Source organism: Dunckerocampus dactyliophorus, chromosome 16 (genome assembly GCF_027744805.1).
Source record: "Dunckerocampus dactyliophorus isolate RoL2022-P2 chromosome 16, RoL_Ddac_1.1, whole genome shotgun sequence".
NCBI lineage: Eukaryota > Metazoa > Chordata > Actinopteri > Syngnathiformes > Syngnathidae > Dunckerocampus > Dunckerocampus dactyliophorus.
In genome coordinates this window covers 14,801,604-14,819,952 of record NC_072834.1, presented here as the reverse complement: position 1 = coordinate 14,819,952, position 18,349 = coordinate 14,801,604, and the positions used below count along the sequence as shown (strand labels likewise).

At 42.0% G+C, this 18,349-nt stretch overlaps 1 protein-coding gene across 3 annotated transcripts; it reads right to left on the bottom strand.

Annotated features, from left to right (window-relative positions):
- Positions 1–6,069: 6,069 nt before the first annotated feature.
- ugt5d1 (UDP glucuronosyltransferase 5 family, polypeptide D1) lies at positions 6,070–13,346 on the bottom strand. Of its 3 annotated transcripts, none has more exons than XM_054755792.1 (6): positions 13,282–13,346; positions 12,436–12,515; positions 11,852–11,969; positions 10,809–11,086; positions 9,541–10,236; positions 6,070–9,437 (listed from the first exon to the last, which is right to left on the bottom strand). In XM_054755792.1, the coding sequence occupies exons 3-6, from the start codon at positions 11,856–11,858 to the stop codon at positions 8,856–8,858; spliced, it is 1,563 nt and encodes a 520-aa protein (XP_054611767.1). In that variant the 5' UTR covers positions 11,859–11,969; positions 12,436–12,515; positions 13,282–13,346; the 3' UTR covers positions 6,070–8,855. The 3 variants fall into 3 exon arrangements, with proteins under 3 accessions (XP_054611767.1, XP_054611765.1, XP_054611766.1); XM_054755790.1 differs by having other exon boundaries at positions 11,852–12,194; positions 12,285–12,515; positions 13,282–13,345; XM_054755791.1 differs by having other exon boundaries at positions 11,852–11,961; positions 13,282–13,345.
- Between the last annotated feature and the right edge of the window lie 5,003 nt (positions 13,347–18,349).

Sequence of the window (18,349 nt, the reverse complement as noted above, 5' to 3'; positions counted from 1 at the left end):
AATAGACCAAGACACGTAGATAACAGCTGTGAGCTAGCATTGTTCAACTACACGCTGGAACTATTAATGCTGCACTTCAGCCAATAAGGAACTTACACATCTGACAGTTGTTGGCTGATTGGCCTAGTGGGTAACAACGTCAGCACGAGACCCAAGGGATTGCGATTTGAATCCAAGTCATGTTAAGTGGCAACGTATGGTAATATCTATTATCATTTTTTTCAACAATACTGGCCCTAACAGTGTCTGCCAAGAAAAATTCTGGTTGGTCAAGTCCCCGCTGAAGGCCTTGGTGCCACATGCAAGTGCAAGTGCCTCGTGACCAGTGTAGAATACTACATTTCATCAACGTCTTTTTGAGTCTTTCCAATGCTTTATATTTGTATTTTAATTCATTTAGAGATTTTTATGCTTGATAATTCTTAATTTAGGCAAAAACAATGTAAAATGTGCTAACTATTTGACCACATTCAACCATGAAACAGTATGATTTATCTATGCCGATCTATGCTTTGTTTTATAGGTGACAGTAAATATTAGCATAATATCTTGTAACAACCTTTTCTGGGAACATTACAACTTTTAAATATTATTAAAAATATGCTGTGGGCCAAGAAAAACAGGAGCTGCAAATGAGACCTGCGCTGCACTTTGGACACCTCTGATGTAATGAGATCCAACACATGAGCTGTACCTTGACGATGATAACAAAATGCTCCAAGTGTTGTCTTTGTTTGACTTTGAAAGACAGATGCTCAAGGAACATGTGTGCATCTTTAAAGTCATCAAACAGTCCAGCACATTTCTCAGGAAAGGGCTGAGCATGTGTAAACTCTAAGACGATGACTCCATCTTTGCTTCTGGCCAGTAGTTCTGTCTTGAAGCTCTGAACAAAGATGTGCTTTGTCTTTTTGACATCTGAGTCACAGCATTCTGTGGAACACTCACAATGATTAGAGAGTATTTAGAGCAGGGGTCGCCAACCTTTTTTTTTTGGGGGGAGAGCTACTTTAACAAAATGAAAAAGGCCGAGAGCGACGCATTTTTGTATTTTCATAACTTATGTCAACCCAAACTAATTGAACATGCTTGTTTTACTGGTTGGTATCCATTAAAACTAGTGTTTTCAAGCAATTAAGATTCAAGATTCAAGAGTTTTATTGTCATATGCATAGTAAAACAGGGAGTTATACTATGCAATGAACTAAATAACTGAACTAAATGATGAAAATGAACTAAATAAAAACAATAAATTAATACGATCTGTAATAATTGATTGAATTAATCTCTTTTTTTAATCTTACAAAAAATTGCTAAGAAAAGCCCTCATCTTGACGTGTTTTCATTTAAATTCATTAGATTATTGTGGCAGATCAAAAGACTGATATACAGCGGACCCATGGTTAGCGTCATTATTTTGTTAGAAGGTCTCTAACCAAAACGGTCACTAACCGAATCAATTTTTCCCATAAGAAATAATGTAAATCCAATTAATCCGTTCCAGAAAGCCAAAAATGTTAACAATTATAGTTTGACATGCAGAAAACAATTAAAAATTAATATAAATACATAGAAATTATGAATGAATTGGATAAATAAGCATTTATGGTTATTTTACCTTCATTGATGACATGATTCTTGATGGGACTGTTTCTAAAGACAAAATGTGGCAGCAAGATCAACCACAACCACCTTCCTGTTTTGCCATGAGTTATTTCTTGAATTCATTAGTGTTTCTCACCTCAATACTGTAATCCAAAACAGAGCCAAAGAAATTTGCAAGATCTTGATAAAGAAGGTGAGAATCAACACAATTGAATTCAAGAAATAAGTCATGACAAAATAGGAAGATGGTGTGCGTGTTGTTTCTCGCTGCCATATTGTGTCTCTGGGAGCAGTAATCTTCAGTGTCGATAAAGGTAACCTCAAATGTTCATTTATCCCGTTCATTCGTCAGTTATATGCATTTAGAATTGTTTTATGCATGCAAAACTATGTGGTGCTATGGTGGTGCTCTGATCAGGGTTTTATGCTCCCGATTCCGATACCAATCATGAAATCGTCCGATACTGATCACATGGATTAATTACAGTGTTCCCTCTTTTATCGCAGGGGAAAGGTTCCCAAAATAGCCCACAATAAGTGAAATCCTCAAAGTAGCCATCTTTGTTTTTTTACAATTATTATACACACGTGGACAAAAATGTTGGTAGCATTCGTTCAATGAAAGAAAAACTCACAATTGTCACAGAAATAACTTGAATCTGAAAAAAGTAATAATAAATAAAAATTCTATGAAATTTAACCAATGAACGTCAGACATTGCTTTTCAACCATGCTTCAACAGAATTATTGAAAAAAATAAAGTCATGAAACAGGCCTGGACAAAAATGATGGTAGCCCATAACTTCATATTTTGTTGCACAACCTTTTGAGGCAATCACTGCAATCAAACGATTCCTGTAACTGTCAATGAGACTTTAGCACTTCTCAGTAGGTATTTTGGTCCACTCCTCATGAGCAAACTGCTCCAGTTGTCTCAGGTTTGAAGGCTGCCTTTTCCAGACGGCATGCTTCAGCTCCTTCCAAAGATGATCGATAGGATTAAGGTCAGGGCACATACTTGTAGAAGGCCGCTTTAGAATAGTCCAGTGTGAACCATTCTTGGCTGTTTTTAGCTGTGTTTTGGGTCATTGTCCTGTTGCAAGACCCATGACCTGCGACTGAGACCAAAGCTTTCTGACACTGGCCAGCACATTTCTCTCTAGAATCCTTTGATAGTCTTGAGATTTCATTGTACCCTGCACAGATTCAAGACACCCTGTGCCAGATGCAGCAAAGCAACCCAGAACACAACAGAGCCTCCTCCATGTTTCACAGTAAAGACAGTGTTCTTACCTCATCTTCATTTTTTCATCCGTGAACATAGAGCTCAAAAAGTTCAATGTTTTCTTCATCTGTCGATAGGACATTCTCCCAGAAGCTGTGTGGCTTGTCAACATGCAGTCTGGGAAAGTCCAGTCTGGCTTTTTTATGACTTGTTTTCAACAGTGGTGTCCTCCTTGGTCTTCTCCCATTAGGTCCACTGTGGCTCAAACAACGACAGATGGTGCGATTTGACTGATGTTCCTTGAGCTTGAAGTTCACTTTTAATCTCTTTAGAAGTTTTTCTGGGCTCTTTTGTTACCATTTGTATTAACCGTCTCTTTGATTTGCCATCAATTTTCCTCCTGCGGCCACATCCAGGGAGGTTGGCTACAGTCCCATGGATCTTAAATTTCTGAATAATATGTGCAACTGTTGTCACAGGAACATCAAGCTGCTTGGAGATGGCCTTATAGCCTTTACCTTTAACATGCTGGTCGATAATTTGCTTTCTAATCTCCTGAGACAATTTTGTCATTGCTTCCTCTGGTCCATGTTGAGTGTGGTACACACCACACTTTGAATGAACATGTCCCTTTGGTCACACATTATTTTCTGTCTTTTCTAGGGGTACCATCATTTTTGTCCAGGCCTGTTTCATGAGTTTATTTTTTTCAATAATTCTGTTGAAGCATGGTTGAAAAGCAATGTCTGACGTTCATTGGTTAAATTTCATAGAATTTTTTATTTATTATGACTTTTTTTCAGATTCAAGTTATTTCTGTGACAATTGTGAGTTTTTCTTTCATTGAACGAATGTTTCTCCCATTTCTCTCATGTTTAAACACTCTCAAAGTTAAAATTTCACTTGAATTTTAATCATCAACCTACTAGGTTGGACACAAGAAATTATGAAGTGACTCACGCGTAATTCACTCCTCTGACTGTGCATCTTTGTCCTGGCGCCGTTTGGCTGTAGTGTTTTTGTATCCTTGTTAAAACATGTGGTTCCTGTCGTCGTTCTCCTCCTCCTCGTCCTCCATACGCCGAAGATTCATTTACAGTATTCTGTAGTGGCGCCCTACAGCCGCATAACTTCTGCCTTCCTACAGCATGTCCACAAGTCCAACCTTTTGTGTGATGGCTGGCTTCCTCTGCCTTTTGGGTGCAGAGTGTTTCGTCAACATTGTGGGGTTTTGTCGGGGAGAAAAGTTGCAACCATACAGCATTCCGAGTCACACGCGGTTAGCTTCTTCTGTTTCTTCTGTTGTTTACAGTATTGGCGTTTAGCAAGCAGCTCACATGGTTAGCTAGTTTGCTAGCCATGACCACAACAAGATGGCACGAAGGAGATTGATTGACAATGGTCTACAGCCAATCACGGCGCAGAAGACAGTGGCCGGTGCAGACCACCGAACTCTAGGTATCGGGATAAAATCCTTGGACCCATTGTCAGAACCTACGCTGGTGCAGTGGGACCTGGGTTCCTCCTGGTCCACGACAATGCCCGACCTCATGTGGCTAGTGTATGCAGGTAGTTCCTGGAGGATGAAGGAATTGATACCATTGACTGGCCCCCACGTTCACCTGACCTAAACCCAATAGAACACCTCTGGGACATTATGTTTAGGTCCATCTGGCGCCGCCAGGTTGCTCCTCAGACTGTCCAGGAGCTCATTGATGCCCTGGTCCAGATCTGGGAGGAGATCCCCCAGGACACCATCCGTAGTCTCATTAGGAGCATGCCCCGACGTTGTCAGGCATGCGTACAAGCACGTGGGGGCCACACAAACTACTGAGAATCATTTTGAGTTGCTACAATGACATTTTAGCAAAATGGACCAGTCTGCTGCATCATTTTTTCACTTTCATTTTTGGGGTGTCTTTGATTTCCCCCCTCTATAGGGTGATCATTTTCATTTCTATCAAATGATGTGGCATCATTTTGTTACTAATACATCACCCACTTATTATCAGGAAAGATATTCAAGATCATTTTTCCCCCAGTTTAGATCTCATGTGTTTTTGGAGTGTTCCTCTAATTCTTTTGAGCAGTGTATATATACATATATATTATGAATACAGATGGACCCATGCTGTGTATTAATAACAAGACAAGACGCGCAGCGAAATTGTGGCATAAATTTTCAACTTTAACCAAAAAACACGCTAACCGAGGCGGGCGCTAACCAATGTTCCATTGTAAAACACAAAAAGTTACTTAATGAAGTCATTTATTGTTTTTACAAGACTTGAACATATGGTACATGCATTCTGCTGTGTCTGAGACTAGTCCCAAGTGCTGTCTGCAACCTTTAGCTTTCGAACACACCAGGAGTGTTCTTGCTGTGTTCTTTTGTCAATCTCCAAATAATTCGAAAATAAAAATAAAATAAAACATCACCTCCATATGAAGCACTGAAGTTAACCCATCCAAAAACAGTAAGAAGACTTTTCTGAGCAATACAAGTATTGAACACTGAACCAGCTGAGGTCCATTTCTAGCAACGCAGTTGGATGAAAGTTTGTTTTTCTTTTCGCCGTCGTACATCTTCCTGATTCTGGTGGTCACTGTAGTCCTGCACGGTGGCTTGTATGATAAGTCACTGGACGCAGTTTGCAACACCTCTGTTAACCCCTCATCCTCATCCTATGTTTATGGGCCTGCAAGTCATCGCTATCCACTTGGCACAAACATTCGTCAGCCTGTTGGCCGCAGACTTGCTCATACGTGTGGTGTTCTCCTCAAGTTTAGTTTGGTGAAGAGCTTTGCTATGGCTTGCTTAGTTGTCTTTGCTGCTAACGTTAGCTGTGGCTGCCCTTACGACTGGGTGCTTTGCGTTGATGTGGTAGGTTAAACTTGAGCTGCTTCGGTGGTAAGCAAAGGTACAGTATATCATGCCCCTTTTATGCTGTCAGAGCATTTTTGAAATGTAAATTTCCCATTAATTACACAGACAACCCTCACATGCTCCTCCATTTTCCCATCTCCTCTCCCAACTGTAATGGAAGTCTATCAGCTTATGGTACCCAAACCTCGGACACAATGACAGCTCATCAATGTCCACTTCAGGGTGTGACTGACCCTTGTTCTGCACCCCAGCAACTCAAGCACAAGAAACCCAACTCATAAAAAAAGGCTTTATCAAAAGGCAACAGTAAAGTTACGAGGTTTTAATTAAATGAGATTAACACCATTTAAAAAAAAAAACACACTAAATATGACTGTAATTAATCAATTGCAATTCATGCTTTAAATTTGAAACCCCTAATTCAAATATCTGCATTTTGTATTTCAGAATGCCTTTCTTTATAATATACCGCACATTATTAACTGACCTGACAGACCTAACCTGAATGAACACATACTGTATTTTGGGAAGTAAGCAGGCGCTGAAAATGTCCCCACCGAGTGCTTCTGCATTCCCAGCCTGAAAGACAACAGTGACATCATCCGATCCCCGCCACAACCACTGGGAGGATTTTATGTCCAAAAGTCGTGGATGGAGAAGCAGGGAGGAGCATGCAGAGTAAAGAAAGCAAAAGGACCCAAAGGGAGGAAGTGTCTGCTGATAGCGATGGCGAGGAGGTCGAGGCAGACGCACCTGTTCAAAGTAAGCAGATGTCAGCGCGTCTGAACTCTTGTGTGGATGAAAGCATCGACTGACATGTTGGTGTCACTGTTACCAAGTCCTCAGTAAGAAGAGTTGCTGTTGGCTGTCCTAGAAGTCGCTAGAAATCGCGAGATTGCGTCATTGGCTGTTATTTGGCTGTCAATTTGCATGTTATTTGCATATAATGTTTTAAGAGATGCTGTAGGAAAACTGCATAACCTCACAGGAGAGACAAAAAAGTGACTAAAAACACCTTAATTATGTTTAAAACTACAAATAAACATGAATCTTAGTTTGTTAATATAAAATTGGCCATCGTTTCATAAAAATAAAATAATTTTAATGTTTTATTTTGGCCAGCGCCTCTCAAAGTCTAGACAGCATAATAATTACATCCGGACTCGCCTCCAGCCTCCACCTTTTATCTTGCAGTGAGGACTACTGGTTTAACTTCATGTAGAGCTCCACTAATGTCTCAGTGTGCCGCGGAAGCCGACAGTGCACTGATGGCTTGCGACATGCTTTCACTTTTAAGCCCCTAAATACCACAAACCTCTCCAACAACACCAGAAAAAGTAGCTAGATTTGTCACTAGTTGCTTTTGAAAAAACATGTCGCCAAGAGGGTTTGGAATGTCGCCAGATTTAGCGACAAAATTAGACCTTTAATCGTCTTATTTAGCACATGCAGTACATGAAAGATTAAATAGCAGAGGTGGGAGAAAGTCAGTGCTCAAATAAGTCTCCAGTCTTTAATCCCAAGTCTCAAGTAAAGACGTGCAAGTCCATGCCTCAAGTCAACACAAGACAGGTCAAGTCAAGTCCGAAGTCGTAGGCTTGAGATTTTCGAATCCTTACAAGTCATATGCACTGTTAAGTGTTTACCAAACAAAATACCATGACTTCGTAATTTGCAAATGCAAATTAAATTCCTCCATCCCGGCATGAGTCACTACCACTCTCCAGCAGTCTGGCACTCCCAGAAATGTAAGCCACACCCGCATTTGTTCTTAATAAATGCATTCAATGAGAAAAGTTCCATGGGAACATTTGGTGTCTTGCTTGAAAAGACATAACGGTCACGTTAGTTGAATACTTTGAATGGGGACACATTTTTAGTCAACACACTCACTAAAAATCTTAAGTCCTGAGTCAATGATGTCTAAATCCAAGGGAGTTGCAAGTCTTTGATGATAACGTCAAGTCGAGTCCAAAGTCATTCAAATTAACACCTCTGTTAAAAAGGCGTGAGTAACACAAATCAGCGACATTGTGTATGTATGGATGGGGTGTTGAATGTTCAGTGGGGAAATTGAGTATCCGATCCCCTGCTGATTTTGCAAGCTTGTGGGCACTGCAGGATCTCAATCCATTACAGCAGAGCGCCCTATTAATGTTTTTCTTGCTGACTGTGCTCCCAACTCCACTGACATCATGAACCAGATTGTCCCTTGTCATTGTGGGCTGCTCCCTCACCTTTCTCACAATCATCCTTACCCCACCAAGTGAAATCTTGCATGGGTCTTCGGAGCAAGGACGATTCTTCCTGTTGATGGTCATGCAGTCCATTCCAGTCTTGTGCAGGTCTACAATCATGTCCCTAATTTGGTTTGGTTTTTACTCCACACGTAATATTTAAACTCACAGTTGTGTACTATCCTAGCCTTACAAAATGTTTCCTGTTTGCTAGGTAGCTTTTAAACCAATCCAAAACTAATCCTCTGATTCCGTACCTTTCTAATTTTGTTGTTAAAATATTGTGATGAATTGTATCAAAGGCTTTTGTAAGATCCATAAATAGTGCTACTGCACACCTTCTCTGGTCTATAGCATGAGTAATTTCCTTTGTGATTTCGATCAGTGCCATAGAAGTTGAAATGTTAGTTGAAGTTGAAATGTATCCGCATTGACTACCTGCCAGTAATCCGTTGTTATTGATACATTTGTCCAACCTGTGATTAAATAGCTTCTCGATAATTTTAGAAAATTGGTAATAAGGAAACTGGTCGGTAATTTGAAAATTGATGTTCATCTCCGTTTTTGAAAATTGGAACCGCATTAGCTATTTTCATCTTGTTAGGAAATTTTCCAGTCCCCTGTTCGTTGGCAGCCCCGCTTTCTTAAAGGGGCAGGACTCACTTGTGGGCTTGATGGGCACATAACCAGCTTGCTGGTTGGTTGGGGATTGAATACTTTTTTCCTCCAATAAAATACAAATCAATGTATAACCTTTATTTAAAGGGTTTTTTTCTTTGACATTATGTCTGTCTCTGTTACTATAAACCTATCAGAAAGTTCTACCGTTGTAAGAGGGTAAACTTACCTAATCAACAGGGGACCAAATACTTATTTTCCCCACTGTATGTTTGGAACAAATTTACTGTTGTTTGCTTTTGTTTTTTCTTCCCTTTCCGCAGCACAGGAACCTGAAGAGAGCCACAGCTGACAGCAGCAGTATGGTCGCAACAGCTGCCAGCAGCAGGAACACATCCAGACCATAGTATTTGTACCACGCCATCTTATTAGCCTCCGTGCGTAGGTGAGGTGCCCCCTTGTGGCGCATCACATACTCCACCCAGAAAACGGCCCGGTCCATGGGCATAGTTGGCTGATCTCGATGCAGCCGCGACAGCCTTTGCATGTTCCGCCTGTAGCTGTCCTGGTGGAGGACCTCCTTGAGGCTCTCCTCAAAGTCTTGGCTGAGATGAAGCAGCTCCAGGATCTTGACGGCGCCTCTGTCTTGCAAGCGCAGCAGGTTGTCATGCTGGTCGAAGAACAAGGGAATCCCAAGGACGGGGACGCCGTGGTAAATGGCCTCCTGGAGTCCGTTGGTTCCTCCGTGAGCTACAAAGAGTTTGGTCTGAGGGTGGCCCAGTAGATCCGTCTGCGGCATCCAGTCCATTATGAGGGTGTTGTTGCCCAGCGTTGACGGCCGAGACCCCTTGTGTCGCCAAATGACCTACAGTAAATGTGCAAGAAGAAATCATAAAGTTAACACCTTGTCCACACTGAATTTGTCCCATCCTGTATTGTAAATACAAACATCTCCAAGATGGCGTTACCTTCTGAGGCAACTTAGCAAAGATGGCGGCAATTTCTTCGGCGACCTCAGCTGGCACGCCGTTCACTAAACTCCCCATGCTCATGACGATGACGCCGTCCTCCCCAGCGCTCTGAACAAAGTCCTCCAGGTCCGCCGGCAGGGGATTGGCCGGTTTGCACTGGAAGCCTCCGATGTAGATAACATTTGGCATGGTGGGCCGCGGGAAGTCAAACACAAAATCCGAGCGGAAGAGCCAAATGTCGGCCTCCTGAAGCAGTGCGGTGATGTCACAACCGCCCTTTATGTATTTCTCACAAACGGTGTTAAAGATGGGTTCTAGGAAGACTTTATACTGGAAAGAAGAGAGAACATAGTGAAGCATGTTCTTCACTCTCTGGAAGAAGTCCATCTTGTCCGTCAAGCACGACCCTGGCACTGGGACATAGGAGAGAGGAGAGGGGGCGATTGCAAAGTGACCATCTCCAGCAGTGATCCAGCGGACGTTGAGCGCTAGAGGCAGGTCCAGATACTTGGCAAGTGCGACTCCGGTCGAGCAGGCTGGGTCGGTGATGACCAAGTTGTAGTGGGAATCTTTTAACCGTTGGACCATCGCTTTATCATCGAGGAGCTCAGTGAGGGCTTTAGCCCAGAACGAATGGAACCCCAAGAGCATGTTGAAGAACTCACTCTGCATTGGACGTCCTTGTCTGTGGCCCTGAAAAACACAAAACTGGATTTGAGTTCAACCAAAATGTTTATTATCGATAATATCGGGCGACCAATATTGGCATAAAAATGAGACATCGGTTGATATTGGTAACAGTTTTTGCGCCGATAGTGATATCAGTGCATGAGGTATAAAGGGCTCCACTTGCTCAGTATGTCCGCGTGTGGAATTATTTCAAAGTTATTGGGAGTAAAGCACTGGACAATATCTACCATCTCTACTGATAATGTCCAAAACTTAATGCACGTTGACATTTTCTCTTATTGTGGTACATGTGCAGTGTCCAGGCTGCTCAGTACAATATAATAACACTTGCCAATTTAGCTTAAACTTGTGCAAATGTTGACAATGTTGAAATGTGACTCAAAACGCTGCCTGTACAGTTAATAAACCTTCATGAGGGCCAGAGTTTGATGCTGAAACAGATCAATTTGGTATCCGATACTGTATGAATGTGAAAAAATGTGTTTCTAAATTCAAATTTACCAGCTAGAATCAACAGATTGTGTTCGACTGCAGCGGTTCCGTTGTACAAATGAGCCAGAACCCGCTCCACCTACCCGAATGACCTCCTCCATAAAGTTGAAAAAGTCCTCCCACTGTCCAGGCAGATCGATGGTGATGGACGTGTACAGAGGCGACGTCTCTGCGATGTACATGCTGTGGGATTCTCGGATCACAGTCAGGTTGTGTCCTCGCTGGTGGAGTTCCTCCAGCAGGACCTTCATGTTGATCCAGTGGCTGCCGTCTATGGGGACCACCAGAATGTTCCCTCCATCGCAAGAAGAAAACAGACACAGGCTGAGCAACAACAAGGCTCCACAGACGCGAGGAAATCCTAGAAGGAGACATAAACACAACCACAACAACACACTTACAGTTGTGCTCCCAATAAAAGCAGTGTGTTTAAAGTCAATTGGGTTCAGGTGTGGAGGAGACATACTTGGCACCTCTATCACCTTCATCTTCCTCGGCAAGGTACTTCATCATCTTGGAGGTGTGTATGGGCTCCTTATTATGTTGGGAAACTATCATGTGGGACGGGCTCATGCTCTCCTTCACAATGCCGCAGGACTTGTTTTCATTCAATGAACCGCATCTTCCCAGTGCCGGGAGCACTCGTGCAAACTACCACCATGCCTAACTGTATAGGCAAGATGCAGTTATCTTGCTACTCACTTGTGTTGCCAGCTATATAGACACCAATGCCTGTGTGTTTACTCATTTTTAGTGGACAGTAAAGCAGTTGACTCACTACTTGAAAGTATATCCATTTCCACAGTATTGTCTCTTGACACGATGTACTGGGATAAAAATGTTTGCTGAAATGTGAGGGCTGTGCTCACTTTTGTCATATACTGTCGTGTAAATACAGTATAATATCAGTCAGTCATTGGAAAGCCATTGCAAACACTGCATTCACCTTTTGTGAACCAATAACACACCTTGTGGATTTTCTTCATGTTTTTTATTCGGAATATATTGTGCAGTGTTCCCAAAAAAGCAATAAAATCCCATAAAATGATTTCCATAGGGCTTTCCTGCCTTTTTTAAACATGTTGCTGGTATTGTGAACAGTAAGTGATGAAGGCAATGAACATACCTGTCATGATGTGGAATCACAGCAGTTTCCCACTGGGCCGACTGGCGGACTTAGCAGAAGTGAACCCGCGTGTTGGACTTCAAACTTGCAGAGTTGCACGGTGCACGGCTCTGCAAACCTCAAGCAAACATTACGTGATCTCTTGAATGAGTGACTTAAGGGGAGCAACTTAATAAAACACCAAGATAACTGCTGCCATGGCGTTCACCTCTCTTTTGAAGCCAAAGTATTTGTTGCCAAAGATCATTAAAAGATCAGGATCATCTCGACTAGTCATCAAGTCATCAACATTCATCAGCTACAATACGAAGGCTTGCTGAACAAGAAGCTCTGGAATTGGAAACTTTATATCATAATTAGGGCTGTCAAAAATACCGCGTTTATTTCATTATTTACGTTAAATGTTTTAGCATAATTAATGGAGACGCCTTACATAACATCTCAATGTTATGTCGACAGACGGCAGCAGCACAGTGTCGTTCCCCACAGAGTCACACAGTCTGACGCTCTTTCATAACTTTACTCTAACCTGAGCACATCAACAGCGGTGCAATTCCAACAACATATATGTATTTCCAACTCACAAACGCGTCGTTTTCCCCTTCGTCGTCGTAACAACACTTCCTCATTGTCACTACGTGATCGCGAGATGCATTCATGGACACTGGAAAAATCACAAGAAAATCTTTATTATGCGTCTAAATAGACAGAAAGACAAAGAAAAACAATAAGTGGATATTCTTATCACTGAATTTGTAACTCTAAATGTGGAAATACAATTTTCTACATTTAGGTATGCTCGGAAATCCCCCAAAATACACTCAAAATGTGAATTCAACTTAAATGACGTGGTGTGATTGAACGCAACCCCTAATTGCTGATAGTACCACTTTAAAGTGTGATTCAAATGTTCTGCTACTATTAAAGAAACTAGTGTTACGTAAATAGATATAGATTTTTTAAAGACTTGTGGTATCTTTTAGGTTGATTTAAATTTCCATTTCATTTGGAGCTGTCAATACCTGCAAATATATATAATCCATTTATCTTTCTTTCAATAAAACACAGTATAAATGGGCATATTTCAGACATAATTTCAAATGTTGATTAATCATGATTAAATCATTTGACGCTCATGATTAATTAATTCAAATTTTAATCATTTGACAGCACTAATAGTAATACAACAGAGCAGCATTAAATTTGACAATAAATTATAATAAATCTAAATTAGTCATCTGGACGCATGGAGACAGCAGACGCATATACAGTCGTCCATCACCACTTTGCGGTTTGAACAAAAAACATTATTTAATAAATTATATCGTGGTTGGCTATGGCCTATTATTAATCAAAAAACATTGAAAGACAAGTCGTATGTAGCATTATGGTCATTGGACGTTAGTAATGTTACATTGATGAGACATTACCTTAACTTGCACTGCATGGAGTCAGCCATGGATGCAGAGTCTGGACAGTAGCTCCAAATGATCATAGACATGACAGTGCGAAAAAAAGTTCTCTCATTCAGTGTGGAAGAGGTACTTTTTGGCTCCTTGTTTGTCCTTCTTACCCACTCAGTTTCAAACCCTTTCTTGAGTTAACACTAAATAAACTGGAGGCTAACTAGTTAGCTCGGTAGCTTTCTATGCAGAAAGCGTCGTCCGCCTCTTTGTGTCCCTGCAGAGATTGCATAGCCTGTATGTAAGAATTGTGCAATGTGGTGTAAACAAAGATACTAGTAGTGCATCAGTGTCCATTATTTGACGTGTATGCCAGATACATGTCAGACTGGCTGCCCTGTCAATCAAACGTCATAGTGAGAGTAGATCATAGGCTCACGTCGACCTTTTTTTTAATGCCATGCGATCAACCCACATTACGTGATAATATAACAAGGCTAACACTCACGTGTGAGGTTTTTTTAATTAGCGCTAATCATGTCTATTATATTAGGTGTTTCGAGTGTGCCACCGAGTGGAACGGTGGCACAAATGGTTAGCATGTTGGCCACACAGTCAGAAGATCGGGAAGATCTGGGTTCGAATCTCCGCTGGGCATCTCTATGTGGAGTTTGCATGTTGCACTCCGGTTTCCTCCCACATTCCAAAAACATGCATGTTAGGTTAATCGGCGGCTCTAAATTGTCCATAGGTATGAATGTGAGTGTGAATGGTTGTTTATCTATATATGCCCTGTGATTGGCTGGCGACCAGTCCAGGGTGTACCCTGCCTCTCGCCCGAAGTCAGCTGCGATAGACTCCAGCATACCAGTGAACCTAGTGAGGATAAGCGGCATAGAAATTGGATGGATGGATCATTCAATAGCATGAGAAAGAGTGTCCAAGCCTTTGACTGGTGGCATGCCCAGAATAAACAGACCATAGCCATGAATACTAGTGCTATGTTTTAAAAAGCAACAGTGTTCTTGCTAGACAAGGTAAGACGCGTGCTCTTTTTCAATGGATAGTGATATGGTGCAGACTGACTATGGTTTAGATAACCTCTATGTTGCAACAACAGGAAACTGCTCCCTGTCGGCTTTTTATGGTTTGTGTCTGTAAAACCTCCAGGTGTTTCCTTCTGCACTTTTATCAAGCACACACCCAGGACACATTCTACCACACAGCAGTTTGGACTTTTGGACTTTTGGACTGTTCATCATCAGTTGTGCAATAATACCACCAGCGAGCTGTCAAATGTCAATAGTATTAAAGAGGCAGGGGGCCGCCACGTTATTCTCAATAAATAAACCCCTGTCCTTTTGTTTTTGCAGCCCAGGTCTGTCAAGATGACACGCATATGGAAACCAGCCACGTGTGACTCATGTGGCGGCGGCAGCGATGGGAGATGAAAAGCATGAGGCCTTGATGGAGTCTTTTCACAACAGCAGATGGACACACATTGTATCAATACACACGTGCTATACCGCCACGTAAACAGAAGAACGTCAAATGAAAGCTCAACAAAAACAATTTTGGGAAAACAGGAGACAATTCAAAGCACAATCACTTAAATGAGCAAATGTTGAAAACAAGTGAACAAGCAGAGGCCAGCCAGCATATGCCATCAATCATTTCAGAAAACAAAACAGTAATGCCACAAACCTGGCACTTTGCCCTTATCTTTCCTCTTCCGCTAAAACTCACTGACCAAGCAGCTTCATCTATTATGATCCAGTAGCAAAGATATATAAAATATACAAAAACACGTTCTACAGTTACCGTCAAAGTCTCCCCAAGATCATCCATGTTGACCTTGTACATGCACACAAAAACATGTTGTGGGCTGCCATTTATTGTTTTTTTATTGACTCTCAACATATGTTGTTCTAAAAATAATTACAGCCATCCATTTTCTATACCACTTGACTTCAGTAGGGTCACAGGTATGCTGGAGCCTATCCCAGCTGTCTTTGGGCAAGAGGCTGGGTACACCCTTGACTGGTCGCCAGCCGATCCCCGGGCACATGTAGACAAACAACCATTCACACCTATGGACAATTTAGAGTCTTCAATTAACCTAGCATGCATATTTTTGGGAATATCGGAAGGAGCCGGAGTACCCTGAAAGAACACGCAGACAAGGAGAACATGCAAACTCCACACAGAGATGTTAAAACCCACAATCTTCTGATTGTCAGGTCAACATGCTAACCACTAGGCCACCGTGTGGACAACAAATACAAACATTCCAATACAACAGTTCTGTATACAGCATCTTGTGTCAAGGGCTTCAACTTGTAGTCTTTCAGGTGCTGAACCACAACTTGGTGCAACATGTAGGCCCTTTCCCATAACAAAGATGACCCTAGCCTACCCCTTCCAATTGTGCCGAAAGAGGAAACACTCTCATACTTGCCAAATTATCTTCTAGCAATGCTATGCTGTAAAACTTTTCTTGGAAAAGTTGACAAAGGTTTGAAGATGTACAGTTGAACCTCAGCCAGCATCTGTTGCGTTTAGCCTGTTTCTCGGTCAATGTCAACAATTTACGCCACAATTTTGCCTCCGTTTGCGTGCATTCTCTGATTATGGTGCATGTCTTGTCGTATTATTAATACACTAATCCAAGTGTGTTCTTAATGTATGTTTTATGATACTAAAAAGCAATCCATTGTATGTCAGTATCTACTGTATATTCTAAGCTACCTGAACAAAACATTTCAGCTTTGTGTTATAGCTGACAAAGCAAATTAGTGCAATTGTAACCAGTCTAGTCCGCCCCTGTGCACGCCCGCGGCTCGAACAATCGTTCTCCAAATGAAATTCGAGAGCGCTCGACATTGAGCCAAAAGCCCAACCGTCATCTCGATGTCCAGTGCAACTCTTGAGGCATCGAGGAATGAGGATTACCAACGTACTTTTGCACCGCTGTGTCGGCTGGCATTCGTTACACAATGCCTAATAATATATCTCATTAGTAATAAATTCTATTTTCAGAATATGCTCAAGGCCAATAAAAAGCGAGCTGCGGGCCAACATGGAGTTTGAAGTCTTCTGCAATATAACAACAACAGTAAACAAGTCACATGCATTTTAGTGAATCAGTAGTACGTTTGGCTTGGGAAAAACTGATTTAGGAAAAAGAATCTGAGGAAAATGTTGCTATTTTTCCAACTTGGATTAGTGTAACAATAGCAAGTTGCTGGGCAGGGTCCACTCAAACTCCCAGTGTGATCAATGGAACCAAGTGTGGCCTCATGCTGCAATGACTCATTTGGAAAGATGACGAAGCAGATTACATCATGTCAACTGCAGTCTCTTTTTGTCCAAAAGTGTGAATGATGTTCTTATGGGTGAGGGCAATTCCACCGAACCACATCCTTGTCTCGCAAATGCGCAATGAAGACGTATCAATCGTCTCCTAAAAGCGAGAGCTCGTTCATTGTGGCCCGTGTTCATGTCTGCTCACTCACACATTCCTGTTGCTTGCATTGTCAGCCTGCGAGAGCGAGCAGGTACACGCTTGCCAAATAACTGTGTCGTTGTCAGCTGCATTGATGATGTGGATGATGTCAGCGTGTTAGCACGACAGCGGCAGCTGACATTTGAAAACCTCCATCAACAAACACCAGCAAACTTCTGCTTCGTGTGCCAGCCTGCTCCCACGTGCATGACTACGCTCACTTCTTGAGGCTTGGTGTTGGATGTGTTTGAATAAAAGGTAGCTACAAGCTTCTCCTTGGAGTCTTGTGCGCAAATGCAAGAAATGTATAAATACATTTTTCAGCAAAGTGTCCTGCACATTGACCAGATTGCATATTTAATAAATACAATTTAAAAGATTAAAAAGATTCATATATACTGCCTTGAACACTGGACAAATAGATCCAAAAGCAAAAACACCAAACACCAGAAAAACACAGCCAACGGGAAAATGCTCCAATGACACAAATGCTGCAGGATCACAAACAAATGCAAACACCAAAAAACACACACAAACCCCAAGAACTACTGCATGAGAGAAATGCTGCAGGTTCACACACCAAAACAGAAGTTAGCCGTGCTACCGGGAAGTTAGACCACTAATACATACACATGCTGCTATCACAATGCATGCCAGTGCTGCTGTGACATTCTCCGTGCGCATGGAAGAAAAAAGCTCACTAAATGCACCATGACGGAATAGGTTTGCACGTGTGTTTATGTCATGTAATTTCCGTTGTGCGGCACACACACAAAGCTGCAGTAACACACACACACACACACATCAGCAGCAACATGCACACGGTGTGTTGACATTAACTGCGTATTACGCAACAGCCTCGTCTTTGACACTGTGTGGCCTCCACACACACAGTCCAAGAGGCCTCAGCGTTGTTTACGTGTGATGGTTTATGACACATTACGGCCCTGTGAAGAAGTTGCCAGTGAAATCATCACTGGACGCAAGGATGCCATGTTGACACCCCTGTTTGGAGACGTTCCGATTCTTCCTCTTTTACAACTCTGTGAATCATTTGCCTTGAAACCGCAGTTGACTCTTTGCTAACAAAACAAACTCGTAGTCAGTAAATTATGACACACTTGCCCTCAGTTCCTGTAGGGGGGCCTAATGTCCACGAGAAAGTGGGTAACGGGCACCACAGCTCCATCTGCTGAATCTGGTGGGGCACTGCCCCAGCTGGCCTCAGTGCAAGTAGACTGTGAGGGACAAAGTGAAAATCGGTTGTCTCACTTCCTTAAACAGGGAAATATGAGAATTTTATAACTGGAAATTATGATAGGATATCATAGCAGCAGTTTATGACCTGCTTAATGGTGAGCAATAAAAGAAAAAGTCTACATCTGTAGTATGATTCTTATGTTTTACTTTCCGTGTGGCGGTAATACTGCACAGTGATACACTTTAATACGCAGGATTCATGAACTAAAAAGCACAGCTCCAGTACACTTAATGTGAGCTGACAGTGATCCCAAACAGATACACAGCACACGCGCACTTCCTGTTCATATCCCATAAGCTACCTGAGCTGATTCTCACCCACCTGACAAG

What these genes read in the sequence shown, in the direction of transcription:
- ugt5d1 (XM_054755792.1), bottom strand. An exon ending in TTATGGAGGAGGTCATTCGG is followed by an intron (nt 10,237 to 10,808) that starts GTAGGTGGAGCG and finishes TGTGTTTTTCAG; the next exon opens with GGCCACAGACAAGGACGTCC. An exon ending in TTGCTAAGTTGCCTCAGAAG is followed by an intron (nt 9,438 to 9,540) that starts GTAACGCCATCT and finishes CATTTACTGTAG; the next exon opens with GTCATTTGGCGACACAAGGG.